Source organism: Micrasema longulum, unplaced genomic scaffold (genome assembly GCF_059751315.1).
Source record: "Micrasema longulum isolate JH-2025_06_02 unplaced genomic scaffold, ASM5975131v1 h1tg002029l, whole genome shotgun sequence".
Classification (NCBI taxonomy): Eukaryota; Metazoa; Arthropoda; class Insecta; order Trichoptera; family Brachycentridae; genus Micrasema; species Micrasema longulum.
Genome location: NW_028279197.1, coordinates 48,834 through 67,931, shown reverse-complemented (window position 1 = coordinate 67,931; position 19,098 = coordinate 48,834). Strand labels below are relative to the sequence as shown.

The following is a 19,098-nucleotide window of genomic DNA, read 5'->3' as shown; positions in this document are numbered from 1 at the left end:
GAATGTTTATGTGAGGATAGACGTGTGTGCCGGTCCATCATTTCTACCTACTCCTACGGAGAAATGGCGAGTTTTTAGTCAAAATGAGGTAGGCATTTACTCCTAAATAACATTATTTTAGTGCTGAGCGCAAATCAGTCCCTTCGAGAAATTTGTCGAAAAATACTTCACACACACCCACGTATATTAGAAACTTATTCATTTATAGGTGCTTAGTAATTTTTACAAAAAAACATAAATAAATACATGTACCTAAGTCCGGTTAACCGCTTTTAAAGCAATTTGTAATCGGGTACTCCAACACGAGTTAAATATTTTACTAAAAATTATCATCATCATTCCCTTATAACATTAAAAAATCTAGCTGGTGGTACTCCCAAAATATAGTTTCAAACTTCGATACTTGTTTTTATAAAATATTCATTCATTTTTCCAATAAACATGGGATATCAAAAGTATTTTCTTCATCTTTATGATGGGGTGAGAAGGATCATAATATGTTATGTCAATGTAACACATGTTCTCCCCGAAGAATTTAAAACACTTTATATAAATCCAATTCACCCTCGCACAATGTAAAATCTAGTGGGAAAAGAATAATACTCAGTAGGGGAGAAAATATTCCAGAAAAGTGTAAACCACTTCAAGGGATGCAACTTTCTACATTAATTGACGTAATAAATATAGATTCAAAGATTTATATAAACGAACATTGTTCAATTATTAATTCTGTAAATCAATCGATTGTAGGTTTGTTGGAAGATAAAAGTGTAAAAATCTAACAATAATTGTTAAAAAAACGCTGTAGTGACATTTCATAGTTTTATTCTTAATTCTAAACACGGAAATGGTTCACATATATATAAACAGTGCTTTCGAATGTTTAATAAGCTGATTTAAAAAAAACATTTACATATTTAAAAAAAGTAAAAAAATGAAATTAAAACACAGTGTGTACGATAAAAAAAATTCTCTGATAAAATGATTGAACAAAATCATATTTATGATTATTTTTATACCTACTATTTTCTAATCTGATTTCGGATGAAGTATCAATTTACGAATAATATAATACGGCCTCCGTGGTGTAGTGGTCAAGACGCTTGACTCACACACGGATGGTTCCGGGTTCGATTCCCAGTGAGAACACAAATATTAAATGTGATTTTTCTCAAGCCTGGGTATTCTGTGATGTAATTCACCACTGTAATTGGGTATCCTGGCCTGTTGTGGTAAAAAAAATTTAAAAAAATAACCCCAGATAATTAAAATTTTCTTAATTGAAAAAAGAGAAGAATACATTGTGTATAGTTTGTATCTACACAAAAGTTACATACAAAATTAGCTAATTTATTCAATCTCGTAATTTTCATCTAATATCCTTCGTATACTGTAATCCGTGTAATATACTCCGTTTTATAAATCCATGCATTACGCGTTACTTTCATGTACAGCTACTGGACTTTAACTAGGCGCAAAGTATTTTTGTCTGTAACGTAGAAGCACAATGACCTATATAAGTTATTAATTATAATTCGATTTACGCCTTAAGGGAGTTTCATTATATAATTATGAAAGTAACAAAGAATAAAAAAAATATTTTCGTAAAGCTTACTTTGATTTTTTCGATGATATTTTTATTTCTAAAATAACATATTTAATATGAATAAATATAAGACAAAAAAAGTATGTAACGTTAAAAATAATGAACGAAGTAATTACCTGATCATGAATTTTTAAAACTCTTTTGCCTATTTTATAGTTAACTTGTATAAAGCACGCAAATATATCAAATTTTTTATTATAATTCTTTAGCCTTTTTGCTGCCCTATGGCAGTGTTTTTCAACCTTTTTGAATACGCAACCCCTTTAGGTAGTAATATAAAATTAAAAACCTGGGGGGAGAGGGGTTGGTAGCACCAGATCTTAAAAAATAGCAAGGCTTCGCGACCCACAGATTGAAAAAAACTGGTACAGGGGAATAAATACATAATATGAAAATATTAGCCGAGCAATGAAAATAATAAAAGCATTTTAATGGATAATTACCAAGTTCAGGGCGCCACCTCTGTCTGAATCCAGGGAATGCTCATCATGAGGTCCTAGTCGGTGTAGTGAGCCCAATCTCTCACTTCCTCCACTTCTATCGTCTCCGCTATCTCCTCCCGTCTCCCCATCTAAAACAAATGAATCAAAGTTGAAATTAAGTTGAAGTATTAACGTTGTAATTTTCATGTTAAGCATATAAAATTTAACTTTGTACTCAATTACTATTTGATATCACTATTAATTGTAAATTGAAGTAAATCACGGAGGTGCTATATAGATACTCAAAAGTCTAACAAAGCTTCATAAAGATGTAATGTTTTACTTTTATGTGAGTTGTTAATATTTCAAATAGTTTAAGTCTAACTTAAAAATATTTTTTACGATAAAAATCCATAGAAAACTACATTTTAATCAATTAGCAGACGAATTTTTATTGCGTTTTATACAATTGTCCGTGTTAATAACTTTTGCAAAAATAAAATAAAATAAAAAGCATAATATTTTATTTGAATTCGACTTGAATTACATAGTAAACATCCTTCCAAATGATGAATTGTACGAACGCTAATTAATATTTTAATTTGAAAAACCTTAATGATATTAAATAATAAACGCCATTCTGTGGCAATGAAGCACCGAAATTATAACAGATTTATTAAAAACTCGTTTTTTGTATCATCCATCTTGTTTATGAGCTAAAAAGGGTGGCGGGAGATGAGATCCCGTTTATCGCGCATTAGCAGCCAATCGCTGCCGCCGCCGCCGCCTCCACCCCTCGTGTTACAACCCTTTCTTTGTCGAGTCCTAAACCCCCTGCCATCGACCATCACACGACCGATAATCACAACAGTACAGAAATTACATATTTCCCGCTTGATTTCTATAAGGCGATGATAAACGGCTTATATTATTGCACCGGTCGCTGCAACCCTTTCATTTTTCATATTCCATTTTCCCCTCCTATTCAGTCGCGATTATGCGAAAAGGTTTATATACGGCCGTGGATAATTGCTTTTTGTTGACTTTTTAATATGTACAAGTAAAATGCTGATTATACTGGCAACACTTTTTTGTGATGCGTTGATTCGTTATTCTGTGACACGAGGCGGAATTAGAAATTGTCTTTAAATTATGATTTATGGCCGATTAACGACGGATATTGGCTGACGGTAGGGTTAGGGGCCACGTGTCATAATGATAGTAGAAATTTTAAATAGTTCAATTGATATTTATATTTTAAAGATATATTTTATTAATACCTATTTTACGAAAACGCTTATATTTCAACTAAAATGGTTGACAATGTGTTTTCTAAATTTATTGCAACAGAGAGGAAAAACTACTAATTTAAATTAAAAACAGATTTTTTCATTTCAATTAAAAAGTATCCGAAAAAATAAACGGATGATTTATATAAAATATCGACCAAAATATTAAAATATTCAAAACGGAATGCAATATTATACTAACATTATTTAGATTTTTATTTAACAGTGATTTATTTTTTAGTATATTTATTTAAAAACTGAATAACTGCTAAAATAATCAAAGAATGAACGGAGTGATTGATAGTTAACCTAGCACCATAAATTTTCTACCCCTAAAGGGGTTGAATCTGTGATGAAAGGGGTTGTTTCTGGGCGTGCTGTCTCATGGCACGAGTCGCAAGATATAATCGAGAGGAGTACCTATAACATTTACTTTTCTTCTTCTATTTTCAATCCCCGGAGATGGTTTGCAGTCAATATTTAGTAAGATGTTGCAAAATAAATTTCACTTGGATATTGAAATTGGGCAAGGTAAAAATATTTGACTATGTGGGTGTTTAACAAATAAAAAAAATATTTTTAATAATAATAATAAAAATCATGATTTATTAACAAAAATAACAATTACTTTATATACTACATCATTGTTCTAATTGAAAAATGTTGAATATTTTCAAAAAGGTGTGTTTTTTATTATGTACCTACAATGTAAGCGTTGGCTTTGTCTGAACTCACGTTAGACAGATAAAGAATTGTACAATTAGATATGAAATAACATTTGATTGTATTTAATAAAATACCGTTATTATTGTGAAGATCATTGAGAAAATACTATTATTAGTGAATAATATTATTGAGATAATGTGGATTTTTTTTTACGCTACCTAGTCAAAATTTCACAATTCCTATTAATTTATCTTTCATGTAATTTTTTTTTAAACAATCAATTGAAATCTATCAATTGACGACAACATAGCATTATAGCAAGTTGTCTTGGTAAATGAAGATTTTTTATAGTTCGAATATTGGGTTGTTTCTCATCATTATTATTATATAAATATTAAAAATTGTGGTTATTATTTTTTCGAAGCCAAAATACAGTCTTTTTTCTTTTCTTCAGTCTTTTCATACAGTCTGAAAAGGTTCCTCTCTAGCAAGCCTGTTTCAACCGGTTAATATCAAATAAAGGCGTCACCCGGTCACCAGGAAATAACAGACAGATCTCTCATAATATGGACTCCAGAAATCAATTCAGAACACATAATATTGGAGTTTTACCTACCACTAAAACTCTTATTATGTTTCTATTAATTTCTGGAGTCCAGGTAACACCTACCTGGTGCATTATGAGCTTTATGAAAAAACAAAATCCATGGATGACCGGGATACCAAATTGGCGGAAACGGACAGAGCGACCATAGATTAAGACATTGACCCAGGAATAGACGATACGAAACCACAGACAACGGGAAAGAAAATGAACGCTATTTTATAGAAAATTGTAAAACACATTTATTCACAAAACGATGATTAATTTATTGAATAGCTGCGTTCAAAATTGACTTAAGAACGAATTAAACACACATATTACGATGGCTTTGTGATAAAGTGCGGTTTTAATAAAATCAACCTAATGTTTCTATAAAACTGTTCAAGTATTCCTGATTGAATCTCAAAGTTGTGTTAACCACTCTATTAAACTACATTATCAATTGAATCAACACTACATATAATAACCCTCGTTGAATATATTAAAAGCCCCACCCCATACACTAAAAATATAAATATGCCCCATTCTACCTGTGCACTCGATAAACAAATTACTGTAACCAAACAGCACTTTGATACCCACCTTGTAAAAAAGCTCATAGAAATCATATATAATCAAAATCCCCGCACCCTTTATATTTAAATAACCCTCATTACACTATGTCAAATCTATTATGCAACCCTTTCGTAATTCAGAGATCACGGTATCACCTTGGAGTTTTATTATAATTCAAAGATGTGGATAAAGCAATGTCAGAAGGGGTTTGAACACAGGGAGAATTGATACAGTAAAACGTGTACCTGAATTAAATAAAAAATCACAACCCCTTAAAAAAGTCACTACATTAAGCTGTGGCACGTGGCATCATTTACCTGCAATGAATATGCATTGAGAAAGGGTTGAATCTATTACGGAGATACTAGACTTATCCGATCCTGTCTTGTGATTTATTAACTTGTAAATATGGGGTTACAACCGAAAGTGTGCATAAAAATTAAAATATACGTGTCAAAAAGCATTTACAACTTTAGATTTCGTAAGTACATATAAACATACAAAATATTAATTACTCGTATTTAGGACGAAACTAATTAAAGAAAAAAAAATACTCATGAACGTATATTTGATAATATTTCATTGTCCTGTTAATTAACACCCTTAAACGCAAATTTTTTTTTTTATATCTTTGGTAATGGCATTACATTTTTTTAAAAGGTGCGAATTCAAGGTTCAATGCTCGAATTTGTTTTTTTTTTAAATCACAAACATATAGTACGCAAACAGGTCGACAGTAAAAATAAATGGCATTTTTATGCTGTAAAAACTCCTTTTAAAAATTAATTAAAAAGTACTAAGTAATGATAAAAGTTTTAAATAGGCTTATATAAAGTATATGGAAAGTAATACCTAATAAAACGTTCGTAGAATTACGGATTTAAAACGGTTCTTTTTTAGCCGAAAAACGAAATTCTCGATAAATTCGTGTCAATCAAAAAAAGGAAAATTTGAAATGTCGAGCATTGCTGTAATTTAAAATTTTCCCAGCGGTCGCTTCAATGGCTGACCGTGATCAACAATCCACCAGTCATCGGCTAATATTTCCTCGGAATAACAAAAAGTGTGAGATACCCAACAATAACTTGTCCAAAAATATTGTTATGTCATTCCTCACACGCTAATGACTTTCCCACAGAAACAAAATAACAGTTATTGCGCCCGTCCTCATTAATCACTCATCATACATCATTCACCATAAACTATACACCATATAGCACCACCAATTTGGAAGGTAAACTTATTTGTCTAGAGCACCTTGATGTCCACTAGCTGCGCGATATTATATTACACGCATCATAATCCTAACAGGACTGTCTCGGTATATTGGAAGCCCGGTCGAAGTAGTGCTCAAAAACCCAGCAAAGAAAAATGTCAAGAAAAATATAATAACCTAATGTTTATTAATACAAACATAATGAAAAACACGCCTCAATATATTTTTTTTTTGCAGAATATAAATTAAAACAATATATCTTTAGATGTCTCATTATTAAAACAAATTTCAAAGTTTTAAACTATTTATTTATTTATTGATTGTATATGCGGCTTAAGCTAATTGTAACAGTTATATAAAGAAGCATATAAGAAATTGAACAAAAAAAACATAAAAATATGTAGCAAAGACAAACAAGGGCAATCAAATAATGATACACAATATATTCATAAACACGATTAACATATAAGACGTCGAGCAAACCAATGCCAATCCATCTTCATCCCACACTGTGTTAATGGCGAAGAGATCTACGAAAAGCCGAAAGATCTATCCCAAAGATGTGTGACAAATTGACTAATATTCACATTCTGGACATTGGAACATAAACACAAAAATTACTCTTAGAAGATTTGATAAATAGCAGATTTTGACTTCTGGTGACAGACATGGTTAGGAACATGAAAAGAAATTGAAAGCTGTTGCTGTTGAAAGAGATGATACATTATTTATTTTAAGTATTTTGAAATGCGCAAAAGGTCCATCTGCCGTTCTGCGTTTCTCCAATGAAGACAGATTAAGATATCGGTTTATTAAAAATAGGAATAATTACCCATTGCAATCCGAACATGTGACTTTCCTTAGAACACAGTGTTGGAAAGAGTATATGTATAACCTGTAATTTGGTCCAGACACGTTGCTTTTATGAATGATCAGATATAATTTGTGTTGCGTCAGTTAATAAATTAAAGTCAGTTAATTAAATAAAGAATAATTTAAAAAAATATATAAACAGATGGTAACGATGATGTTTCGCATTATAAATAAATTATCTATGTTTTATGAATGTATGTACATATGTGTATGCGAATGGGTATATGTACGTGTGTGTATGTACATGTGTATATATGTGTGTACATATATAAATGTGTATATATGTGGATGTGTGTATGCATATGTATCAAAATGTGTATACGATTACGAGTAAGTTTATATTGTATATCTGTGCTCTCTATTAATTTGTTGAATATTATCATATATTATAATGTAATTGCCTAGCTTGGAACGGGGTATGTACCCTTGTTAGCTGGGCAAAGTGAACTTAAAATTGTATTTTTGATAAAAGGTGTCAATAAATAAATAAATAAAAAGTTAAATACTGTAAAAATGAAGCTGTACCTACCTGATAAAATACCAAGGCGTAAGAAAACAATTCGACTTAAATGTCTTTAATAATAATATCTGAAAATGTTAAATGAATTGAAGCATCCGGTATATTTGTCATTTTAATATTTCACATGTACTACGCAGTAAATTTCCTTCGAGGAACAGTTGTCCGTCAATAGATTTTTATTGGAAGAAGTCTCAGAATAAGCGCCCATTCCTTTAGACGGCACCGATATTAGTCACAAACCGCCAAGGCAAAGTATAAGGTATTCGGCTCCCGAGAGTCGGCCAGTTATGAAAAAATAGGCGCCTTTAATATGAACCTGAACTTAACGCGATACGCGAGGCTACTTTGTTGTGAAAAAAACTTTTGGGTTCCCAGTATTAACTTTCCGCACCATGGGCTAGTGGCCATACGAAAATACGTGGGTTGAATTATAATTTTTAAAATCCTTATTTTCGAACTTTTTCATATCGATGTATCCATTTTACGAATAAAATTTAGTGTGTGATATTACAATTAAAACCCTTCAACGATGAAAATGCTATTTTATGCTATCGTTCCAGACAGAATGATGAAAACTAAATGCCAAATGTAACTGTCCCGAGATAGAAAAATAATTGCATCCGGTTATACAAAAAAAATCAAAATAAGCCATTATTTTTCAACATTCATTCTGAATTATTATGTTCAAGAGTAATGGACATTCATTATCGTAATCTCGGATGATGTGAAATCGCGTAATTTCTAAAATTTCAAAATACTGCATTATAGGATATCATTAAAATTGCCGGGTCCAAGAATAACACACTTTCTTACTGTTGTATTATTTGATTTTTAATTTTAATGATATATTACGTAAAAACTAATGATTTATCAAGAATTTTGCAGAAGTGTTATTTGTGAAAAGGCGGTCGGTCAGTTATGGGTCAATCAAAAGAAAGGTATTGATTTAATAATAAATCGACTTATTAAAATGTTATTTAAAACCAATAAAATGACAATAAATCTGAATTAAAATACTTACAAAAAAATAAATCGAAAACGTAAAATGATTTTAATTACGTATTTGAATTACGAATAATTATTATTTATTATAAAAATAGCACATTACTCATCACTACTGGCACAATTTAAAACTTAGTAGTACTGTTTTCAAATCATCTCAAGGGCGCTGTACAATAAATAAATATCCCAGCACGTCTTGCAGCTACAGAGTGCATGGATGGTTGGGATTCTAGGTCCACGTCTCCATTTATGATAAATAACGATTATGATATACAGGAGCTAGATAACAACACGTCTTGCAGCTACAGCGCGCATGGACGGTAAGAAATCTAGCCCCTATTTACATTTTTATTTTTAAAATTTTTATTTGACAATGAAGTTTAGAGTTTAAGTGATATTTTAAAAAATGAAATAAAAAAGCAAATTTATAAAAATAAAAGTTAGAAAACAACAAGTCTTGCAGCTACAAAACGGATCGACGAATGGTATTTCAACAACATAAGAATGATTTAAAAAAGTTAACAATAAAAATTTAAAAAAAAAAACACAATAATAATACATTGAGCAAAGAACTAGTAAGTATGGCAATTAAGTGAACATGTAACAGCACAAAAAGTAAAATATAAAAAACTAAACAAAGATAGCATTCCTTAACTTATTATTAATGTTAACAAGATGATAGACGATACTCGAACTCGGATGTGACCATTGCAAACGAAAAACCCAGTATTTTTGTGGTATTTGCTTGACTGTAAAAATATAAGAAGAATTGATTTCAAGGAATACCTTGTGGTATACCTAGATAAAAAAAAAGAAATCCATTAGTGTTTCTTTAAATTATATTATTAAATTTAATTACATAAATGACATTAAAACGTATCTATGATAAAATCCCAATATTACTACAGTGGAAGTAAATATTGAAAAAAATCTTGTTTCTTAATTTTAATAATGTTTATTATTGGATAAAAAAGTATTGATTTAACCAATGGAATTTTAATATCCACAAGTGGTTCACTATATTTTTACCGTGGTAAGACAAAAAATATATTAAGGTATAACGCTGCCGTAAGTAGTAGAGCGTGTTGGTGTTGGCTACTAACAGCATGTGTCCTATCTATCTTTGTGCAACTACTACTATGGTGAAGGTGTATAGTGGGAATAGCATGTTGATGTAGTTAGTGTCATGACAAAGAGACGGGTACGTCTCGAAACCGGAAGGCATAGAAAAGTCGGTAAGTGGTTTTATGCAATTACTTACTAACTTTTAATGGAAACAATATTTCTTGGATTTACCATTGGCAAGTTTTTGTCTTGTTTCGCGTATTAGTTTTATATTACTTATATGCCTCGCCTCGGTTTAAAATTTCGAGGACGAAGCTTTATGCAGTAAAGTACGCTGCTAGAATAGTGATGAGGGATGGCTGACCAGTGGCTAAGGAGGGGACGGGGATGTATTGTTAACCCCATCCCTCGTCATATTACTTCCCCCCACAATCGCTGCACTTTCCACGGATAAAATCAACATGACGAAGCCAGAAATGGACCCGAACTTGAAACAGGGAGGATAATTCGAATTAATTTTGCTAGACCGTAAAACAATGATGACGAATAAAATATTTTGGATAAAACTTAACTCCACTATTTGATTTTTATGTTCAGATAGGACCGATATGATAACCAACAATGAAATATTGCGTAGAACCAGTACAAATAGAGAACCCATAAGCTCAGTGAGATTTTCTATTTTGGTTGTGTGTTGAGAGGTGATAATATGTCATATTTTGGTTTGTCATGAAGGGAAAGATCAACAGACGTAGAATCGTCAGAAGAAAACAGCTTAGTAGGATTAGAACTGTGGAGTAGCTGTTTATATGAGAAATATCAAAGACTACGATGGTTTAAAAACAAAAAAATAATAATTGTTGTAATTCATAAAACGAATACCGTTATTTTATTTATTTATTTATTTATTGTGGATATATAGCGCCATTTTCGTAATAAAATACCTCAAGGGCGCTTTACATGGTGATTCTATTGTAAAGTTAATTTAATTGAAGCTTTTAAATTTGTAATTTAATTAAAATAATTTATTTTGTTGTCACGTGCTACGGATTTATTCAAATGATTTAAAGAACAAGTGGGTTTTAAGTTTTTTCCGAAACATCACTTCACTTTCACAGCCTCGCACCTCTGCTGGGAGAGCATTCCATGCCATAGGGCCTGCGACCGCAAATGCGCGCTCACCAAATTTAGTGCGCTGTTTGCGTAGAGGTATAATAACTTTTCCTCTCGCCGTAGACGTAGCTGATCTAAGCGTGAGACGCCTGTCAGCTAGTTCATCTGGAATGCATAGTTCCCTTAGATATTCCGGAGCCGAGTTGTGCAGTGACTTATACATAAGCCAACAGAGTTTGTATTCGACCCTCTGTGGAAAACGTAGCCAGTGTAGTTCCCGAAGTAGTGGAGTGATATGACTGAACTTAGAGATTCCGAAAATAAGTCTCGCTGCGTTATTACACGTTTATTTGTATAATATGCAGGAGTACACAGTGTGACGCATTTATACACCTGTATATTTTATAAATAAACGTAGAATTGAGTCCAGTAATAATTTATGGCACTAAGTAACTAAAAACGGATACAGAAATTACGATTTTCACGAACCAATTTACATATGAATTATGTACAGGTATAAGAAAAATAAAATAAACTAAAAGTTTTTTGCATTACTGATCGTGTAACTTAAGATGTTCTAAGTCCGTTATTATGTTTGAAAAGTAAAAGAAGAATTGAAACAAAGTAGAATTGGATTTTTAATGTTTACAATCTGCAAGATGACTTTGAACGTCACGGAATATTGAAATTTGAATATTGTAAAATGATAGTAAAAAGCAGAAATTTTCTCTTTAGAATACGTTCAAAGCACTATTCTCCCTCTTGTCCCCCCTTCCCCTTTGCAGCCCCGCGGGCCCCGACACGGTCCAGCCGAGATTTTCATATTTTCCGAAAATTTGAATAACGGCTTGTGCTTTGAATGCCAAATCGGCCCAATAAAAATGTTTCTCCCATCGATGACCGCTGCATACAAAGAACTAGAAATTTCTAGCCTGAGAAAATATATTTTCAAATGTGTATTATGGCACCATTAGCGATTGTTTATTTCTGTATTATTTTCTCAGTTTCATTTATTTAGAAACCACGATTTACAAAATAATGATGACTAATTTGAATAATCTGTAAATGATTCAATAAACTTCCTCGAAGCTTGTTTTATTGACTGTTTTACAAGTTAAGCTTGTAAAACAGATAAATAAGTAACTTTTTAATAGAATTGATAACCAATTCTTATAAATGAAAATAAAAAACAAAATAATTTTTAGTCAAAGATGGCACATTTAAATATTTATTGAGTTATGGTTGATCTCCAAAGACTCTTTTTGAGTTGTAAAACCCAAGCAATAATATTTATGTGGAAATAGTCAAAATCAATAATTTTATTACGGAAATATACCGGAATTAACCGATAATATGTCTTTTCCAACGAAATCACAAAAAACTGTTACACAAATCAGAACACCGCGATATATTATATTTTGAAAAAAGTGCTCAAAATTCAGAAAATAGTCCAATGTTTATATTATTTTTGAGAGAAATCATCTAAAAAGTACTAAAAAGACGTTAATGCTATTCTTGTAGGACTAACATACTGACTATGCTACGCCATCATACTGAGACTAATATTATACTAAACATTAAAATGCTGAATAAAAAACGCTAAATTGTGTTCTCTAAATATGAATGAAGCATAATTTAAGATTTCGATAAACCATTTCATGATTTTTTAAAACCCATATTCATTAAAAATTTTAAAGTGTAGTGAGTACTAAATGCGCCGACTATGTCCACTGTATCGTTCCTCAATTCAGCCAGGAATGCTGTTTGCATATGAATATAGAATGGAATAAAAACTGACTTTAAATCTTGGCGGGATTCTGTGGATCAGCCGAGACTGGATCCAGTTCCGATCCGAAGTCGTTTGTTACGTGCCATTCAAAATATTTAGTGTATGTAAAAATATTCGCACCATTTTCTAAAAAGACTGATACTGCCTAGAAAAACATTGGGTTGGAAAAATTTGCATTCGGTAGTATCAAAATGCACGAGGTCTTTAAAAAAATACTAATTTTAACCCTTCATTATTTTTTGTTTGTCTCAACATCAGCCGGGTTTTTGACCTAATTGATTCTGAAGTTATTACATCAATACTAATCAAACGGCGATTAAAATGCTATAATAAATATTGAACATTAATAAGCTGTCCAGATCATTTATTTTCGTTTTTGTAAGTTATTATCCCAGTTATTAGTAAAATAAAACACTTACCATTGGACGGAGGCGGGGAGGGGGATTTCACCATCCTGCTTTGAGGCAGATCTGAAAATGAAAAATGAAAATCATTAATTCTATGTTTAAAAGGTTTAGATTTTAGACTGTCAAAAGCTTTCACGTCAATGAGGAAATCGGCACTTGTAAATAAAATATGATTTTTATAATATGGCAATGGTGGTGATAATACCTGTTTATTTGGCATATTTAGTAAACCCCGTGAGAATTTGACCAGAAGAAATGTGTAACATAAAATAAACGCTTAAAATACAAATAAAAAGATGGAAAAGAGCATACTTTAAAATAAACCAAATATTATTTATTGTTTCAATAAAATTATGATAAACCGAAATTTGTATATTTTTCATTTAAAAGATTATTATTTGTACTAAATACTTAAATGATACCAATATTTGCAATGTTAAATATAAAAATAATAAACAAAACACTTATTTGAATACCTTACATATTCTGATGGAGTGTTATAGGTATCAATTTCAGCGTGTAAACTACACCATGACACCTCCAAATAAGTCACATAAAAGTCGTAAAACCAATAGGAAATAGTTATTATGTTTTACACCCTTTCCCACCACTCTTGACTCGGTGGTCTAGTTTTGTTATGCATCGAGAAATAATATTGTTTTGGGAGTTCGATCCGTTCGGTTCGTGTATGTTCAGTGTATTGAATATTAAATAATGCAGGGGTGTCTAGAGTAAGGGCAGGAGGCTAGTTTGGGCCATCGTAAGGACACCACTCTGTCACTGGAATGGGCCCCGGGAGTCGTAAAACCATCCCTGGCGCATTTCAGGGTTGACAAAGAGAAATTTAATGTAGAATTTTTATTTTACTAGTTTTTTCTTTCTTTGTCACACAAAAATCAAACACAATTTGCAAAGGAATTAAACTTTTGTAATTAGTCATATCGCTCACTTATGACAAGCATACGAATATTTTGCTATAACATACAGCATTATAACGCCACTTCATCAATTACACAATAACAAGTAAACGTATATTATTTAAAAAAACAACATTTTTGAAATACCCGTATGATACTCTTTTTTTTATTTTTTATATTTCAATAAACAAAAAATGTTTTTTTTCTCCCCGGAATTCGTTTGAATCAAGTCGTTCACTGGCATTTCTATCACAAAAATATGTATCAACTTTTGAGATCATAAGCATAATTTATTAAAATATACAGAACGAATATCTAAAAAATACGTTCGTATAATTCATCATTGATAAAACGTTTAAACATATGTGCATACTTATACATTAGAGGTTAATACAAATAATTTATTAAGTTATTATTATACATGACTTATACAACTCTATTTTGATGATTCTTGAAAAAAGTGATTTATTGCAACACTGAATTACGAGTAAATTTGAATAAAAAAACACAAAAACAGTTTATTCTGCAAACACATGCTTTTAAGAAAACAATCGTAAATATTTTGAAAATCCTTACCATAAAATTATTAATACGTTAAGGAAATTTATCAAACGTTATGCGATGCGTTTAAATCGAAGAAAACAAACGAAGCATATTAAAAAAAAAACACCATTAAGGTGATGGTGATTACAACCCTGGATTTGAAAATGACAATTTCTCTAGCTGTAAAGGGAGATACCTAATGTCATGATACCAATATGGAGAATTAGAAATATCCTCCAGGCTCCAGACTATAGACCCAGATGTAAATGTTTTTTCGTATTTGCCTAGAAAGCTTATTATAACATAATTTCAATAAAAGTATAATGTATATTACATTTTCAGTTAATTTACAAGTAAATATAACATTAACGAGTTTGGTTGAGGAGGTTGGTTCTTATTTAACTTCAATTCGATAGGATTTTTTTGCAGTTATTGATTTGTTGATTCCAATTAAACCTAAAATGAAAATTGTCGGATACGTCTTAATTTTATTTCGTTTTTAATTTTCAAAATATAAAACTTCATATGACTGTTTAAAAAAAGATGAGCAATTGTGTCGTATTTTATTCGTTTTGAACTTTCGTGCAGAAAGCATAGAGCTGTATTTACTTTAAAAAAGAGGTATTATCCACTTAGTCAGTGGGTGATAAATAATTAGATAGGTAATAATAAGAAAGTTGTTGAGTTATGAGTAAAAGTTAATAGTTATTTGGAAGTTTTGTATTTGACGCAATTTAAGTATGTATTATTGCCATAATTTAAGTAGGTTTCATTTTGTCATTAAATAAATTTGTATTCTTGAAATTAATACGTAAAAAAGGATAAAAGTTGACTTTTTTTTTTTTACCGTTATTTGAAGTGTGTGAAGCTATTTGATATTTTTTGTTTATGTATCAACCGTTGAAAATTATGCAAAAGTAAGATCTAATTAATTTTATTTTAACGTAAATTTAAATAAAAGTTTTTTAAGGAAAATAAATATTTGCGTTCTTATAATTTGCCAAATATTTAATTAAGAGTTTTAAAAAACTCACTATAAGAAAAAGTTGGGGTACAGTGGGATTTGAACCAGGGACCTTTGCTCCATGAGTCCGAAAAACTAGCCACAGGAACACAACCCGATACATTATGACTAATTCGTTAATTTTGTTCTTTCCACTGTTATACTAATATGTAAAGATGCTATTTTTGATATTTTTCTTTTTATTCTAAAAATCATTTATATATTTTTTGCTACTTCTTTGTAAAAAACATGTCTGTCTTTATTTGTATATATGTATGTAAAAACACGTAAAAGCATAAAAGGCGTTTAAATAAATAAAATACTTAGTACGTTTTCATTTATTTATTTGATCAATTAGGCTTCAAGTTCCTTACAGGGAAATCTCATACCGAGGAAAACATACCACAATTTATTTTGACAAATAATAGTTTTATGAGAAAAATTACAAAAAGTGGACAAATAATATTTTAAACAGTATATTACGCTGTTGGAAAACGATGAAATATTGTAACAATATCGAATAAAACATTTTCAAATAAATTAGAATTCCAGTGTTAACGGGGAATTGCATACTCAAATTTCCCAGTCGTTCTTCCTTCGTTTACTTTCCTCAGTATGGAGATACCTTAAGTTTTAGTACTTTACAATTTGGGGGTTAGGGATGAAAAATAATAGCGGTGTGTTGAGAAGTGACCCCCGGGGGAGTCGTTTAAAGTAATACGGCCCTAAAACATTGGTCAGCCCCTAGCGCGGGCTTAATCCTGCCACGACACTGAGCCCCGATGTCGAGGCTTCGCCCCCGCGCCCCCAGATACTCAATCCATAGCTGGATAAGCTAGCCGAGGTGATAACATTATTCTCATTTATATATGAATACCAGGTGGATAGAGGAATTGCGGAACTGTATGTTTTAAGGGTAGTCATCGAAAACAAAGGATAAATTGAAAAGTGACCAATTGATGATTTGAACGAAAAAAAATACTTTATTAAAACATTTTTAAAGTAATAAAGGTCTATGAAATACTGTCAAGAGAAAAAAAATTAGTAGCATAAAAAATATTTTTGAATTTGTAATTTTGAATTCCCGCAAAAACGGCCATTCTATTGGTCACGCCTCTAATACGTCACGATTAATGTTTATTTATTCCTGGCCATTTAAATTTGCTTAGAACATTATCACGAATCTTGACGTCACAACAACCAAGGCCAAACATGACGCGTTTTTCTAGAAAAGTATTTATGTTATTATTATTTTTACATTTATGTATGAAAACATTTCTCCACAATATCCATATTGATTTTGAAAATACAATTAATTATTCTAAATCCATTTCATATATTTTAATCTGTATTCGTAGTATTTGATATTTCCTATTACCTTGAAGTTTATACATTTTTTGTAAAAAAAATAATCGCGATTGATAATAAATGAGGGTCTATCAAGAAAGTATGATGACCACTATTCGTCGATCGAAAAGGATACATTCCTTGTAAGGCAGGATTAAATATTCAGTACCACTTTGCATTTCAGGCATTCAGCTTTATGGCAGATAATATGGAGTGGTCATGAGCCATCAGACTATATTAATCGGGGTCCTTATTGCCTACACTAGCCCATAGATCTGAGGAATTTTTATTTTTACCAACGCAACACGTTCGAGGCATCAGGTGATGTCCACATGATCCAATTAGGAACGGATGTAGAAAATAAGAAGAAAAGGATTCAAAACAGCAGTAGTTATAGTGGGAGCATAGCGCCCTTGAGGTATTTTATTACGAAAATGGCGCTATATAAGTTATCCACAATAAATATACGATATTTTGTACCTGCAAGACATTTTATAATACTAGCTTCCATATTATGTAAATGAAATTTACTGTATTAAAAAAATACAACTTAATTTGAACTGTAAATAGTGTCTAGATTTCTGCTGTAAGACATGTAATCTAGATTCGATAAACGATTATTTTTTAAACGTAAATCATGGCTAGATTTGTAGAAGTCCATGTGATCTGTAACTGCAAGACGTGTTGTAATCCAGCTCCTATATTTAGATTATTCAAATTAAACATACAAATTGGAAACGGGAAACTAGAATCCCAACCACCTATGCGCTTTGTAACTACAAGACGGGTCGGGATATTTACTGTACAGCGCCCTTGAGGTAATTTTCACAAAAATGATCCAAAATGAAAATAATGCATGGCATGCAACAGTCTGAACATTTCTTTGGGTACGTTAAAAAACTACGTTGTTAGATAATTCGCATGGCGCTATTTTTGTGAAAATTGACTCAAGCGCTGTTTAAGATAACCTAACATGTCTAGCGGCTACAGAGCGCAAGGACGGTTGGGATTCTAGTTCTTCATTTCCAATTACGATCGATTTTAATAACAAAATAGGAGCTTTATAACAACACGTGTTGCAGTTACAGAGCATATGGACGACAAGAAATCTAGCCCTCACGCTGTGTTCCAAGGCAGAAGAATACTATCTGAATTATCTATTACATTATTAACAACAGTTATACGGCAAATACACACGTATAAATGAAAAAAAAAACCATTAAATGAAACCAATGACAAATATCAACCAAAATACATTTTACGTAAACATATGAATTTGTGTGTATGTGAGAGCAGGACAGAAGGTAGGTGAGGGTGTTTGCATATGTGTGAGGGTATGTATTTGTGTGTGAAAGTAATGGTGTGTGTATATGCGAATAAGTATCAATTTTGCCTTGAAAATTAGACTGCATAAGTTGGTATTTGTAAGATTATACAATTGCTAAATTAAGACAAAAAATGTTTAATAGAGGAGAGTTCGTAAACAAATGTAAACAATTTGAAATATCACCAAAGACTTAAGGACTAGCATTCAATATTCATTTTAGAGCTAGCATTTTGAAAGTCACTTTATTACAATCGAAAGGGTCAATAGAATGAAGGTTTGAATTATACTTTTTAGCGAAACGCACAAGTGGAGAGTTCTGGGCATAATTTGTACGAACGGATGGTACATGGAATAAACAGTTAGATGTGTGATGAGTACAGTAGCATTATATGTAATCAATACAATACATAAAAAATTACCCGTTCTATTTGTATACACGTTCATTCGTGTCGACACAGGTATTAATCAGTTGCTATACGAATTTCACGTGAAATATTCAATAATTCAATTACAATCTGACATTTGATTCAACCGAATAGTATTCAGAATAAATGTCAGACATTTTGCATGCCAGACCAGAAATCATTTCTATAACTTTCCTAGTAATATTGTTATGTACTCACATTCAAAATGGACGCAGAACACGATTTTAATGGAATTATAAATTAGATCTGTGGCGATAGGTTAAAGGGGAGAAAAGTAATAGAACGTTATAAGGAGGGTAGTGTGTTGTGTGCGTATTCACCTTTTATCGACTACTTATAGATGACTTTAATTTTTTGTAAGAAAATTAAGTTAGAATAAAATATTTATATTAATAAAATGATGAAAGCA

The 19,098-nt window shown here is 31.2% G+C and overlaps 1 protein-coding gene across 1 annotated transcript in view; it reads right to left on the bottom strand.

Moving 5' to 3' along the window:
* LOC148273225 (uncharacterized) overlaps nucleotides 1-19,098 on the bottom strand; it is a 64,623-nt gene that overhangs the window by 11,059 nt on the left and 34,466 nt on the right. The window contains exons 2-3 of the mRNA XM_088238982.1: nucleotides 13,140-13,190; nucleotides 2,050-2,177 (exon numbers count right to left, since the gene is read on the bottom strand). Coding sequence (XP_088095108.1) covers nucleotides 2,050-2,177; nucleotides 13,140-13,190 — 179 coding nt within the window. The remainder of the gene's footprint in view (nucleotides 1-2,049; nucleotides 2,178-13,139; nucleotides 13,191-19,098) is intronic.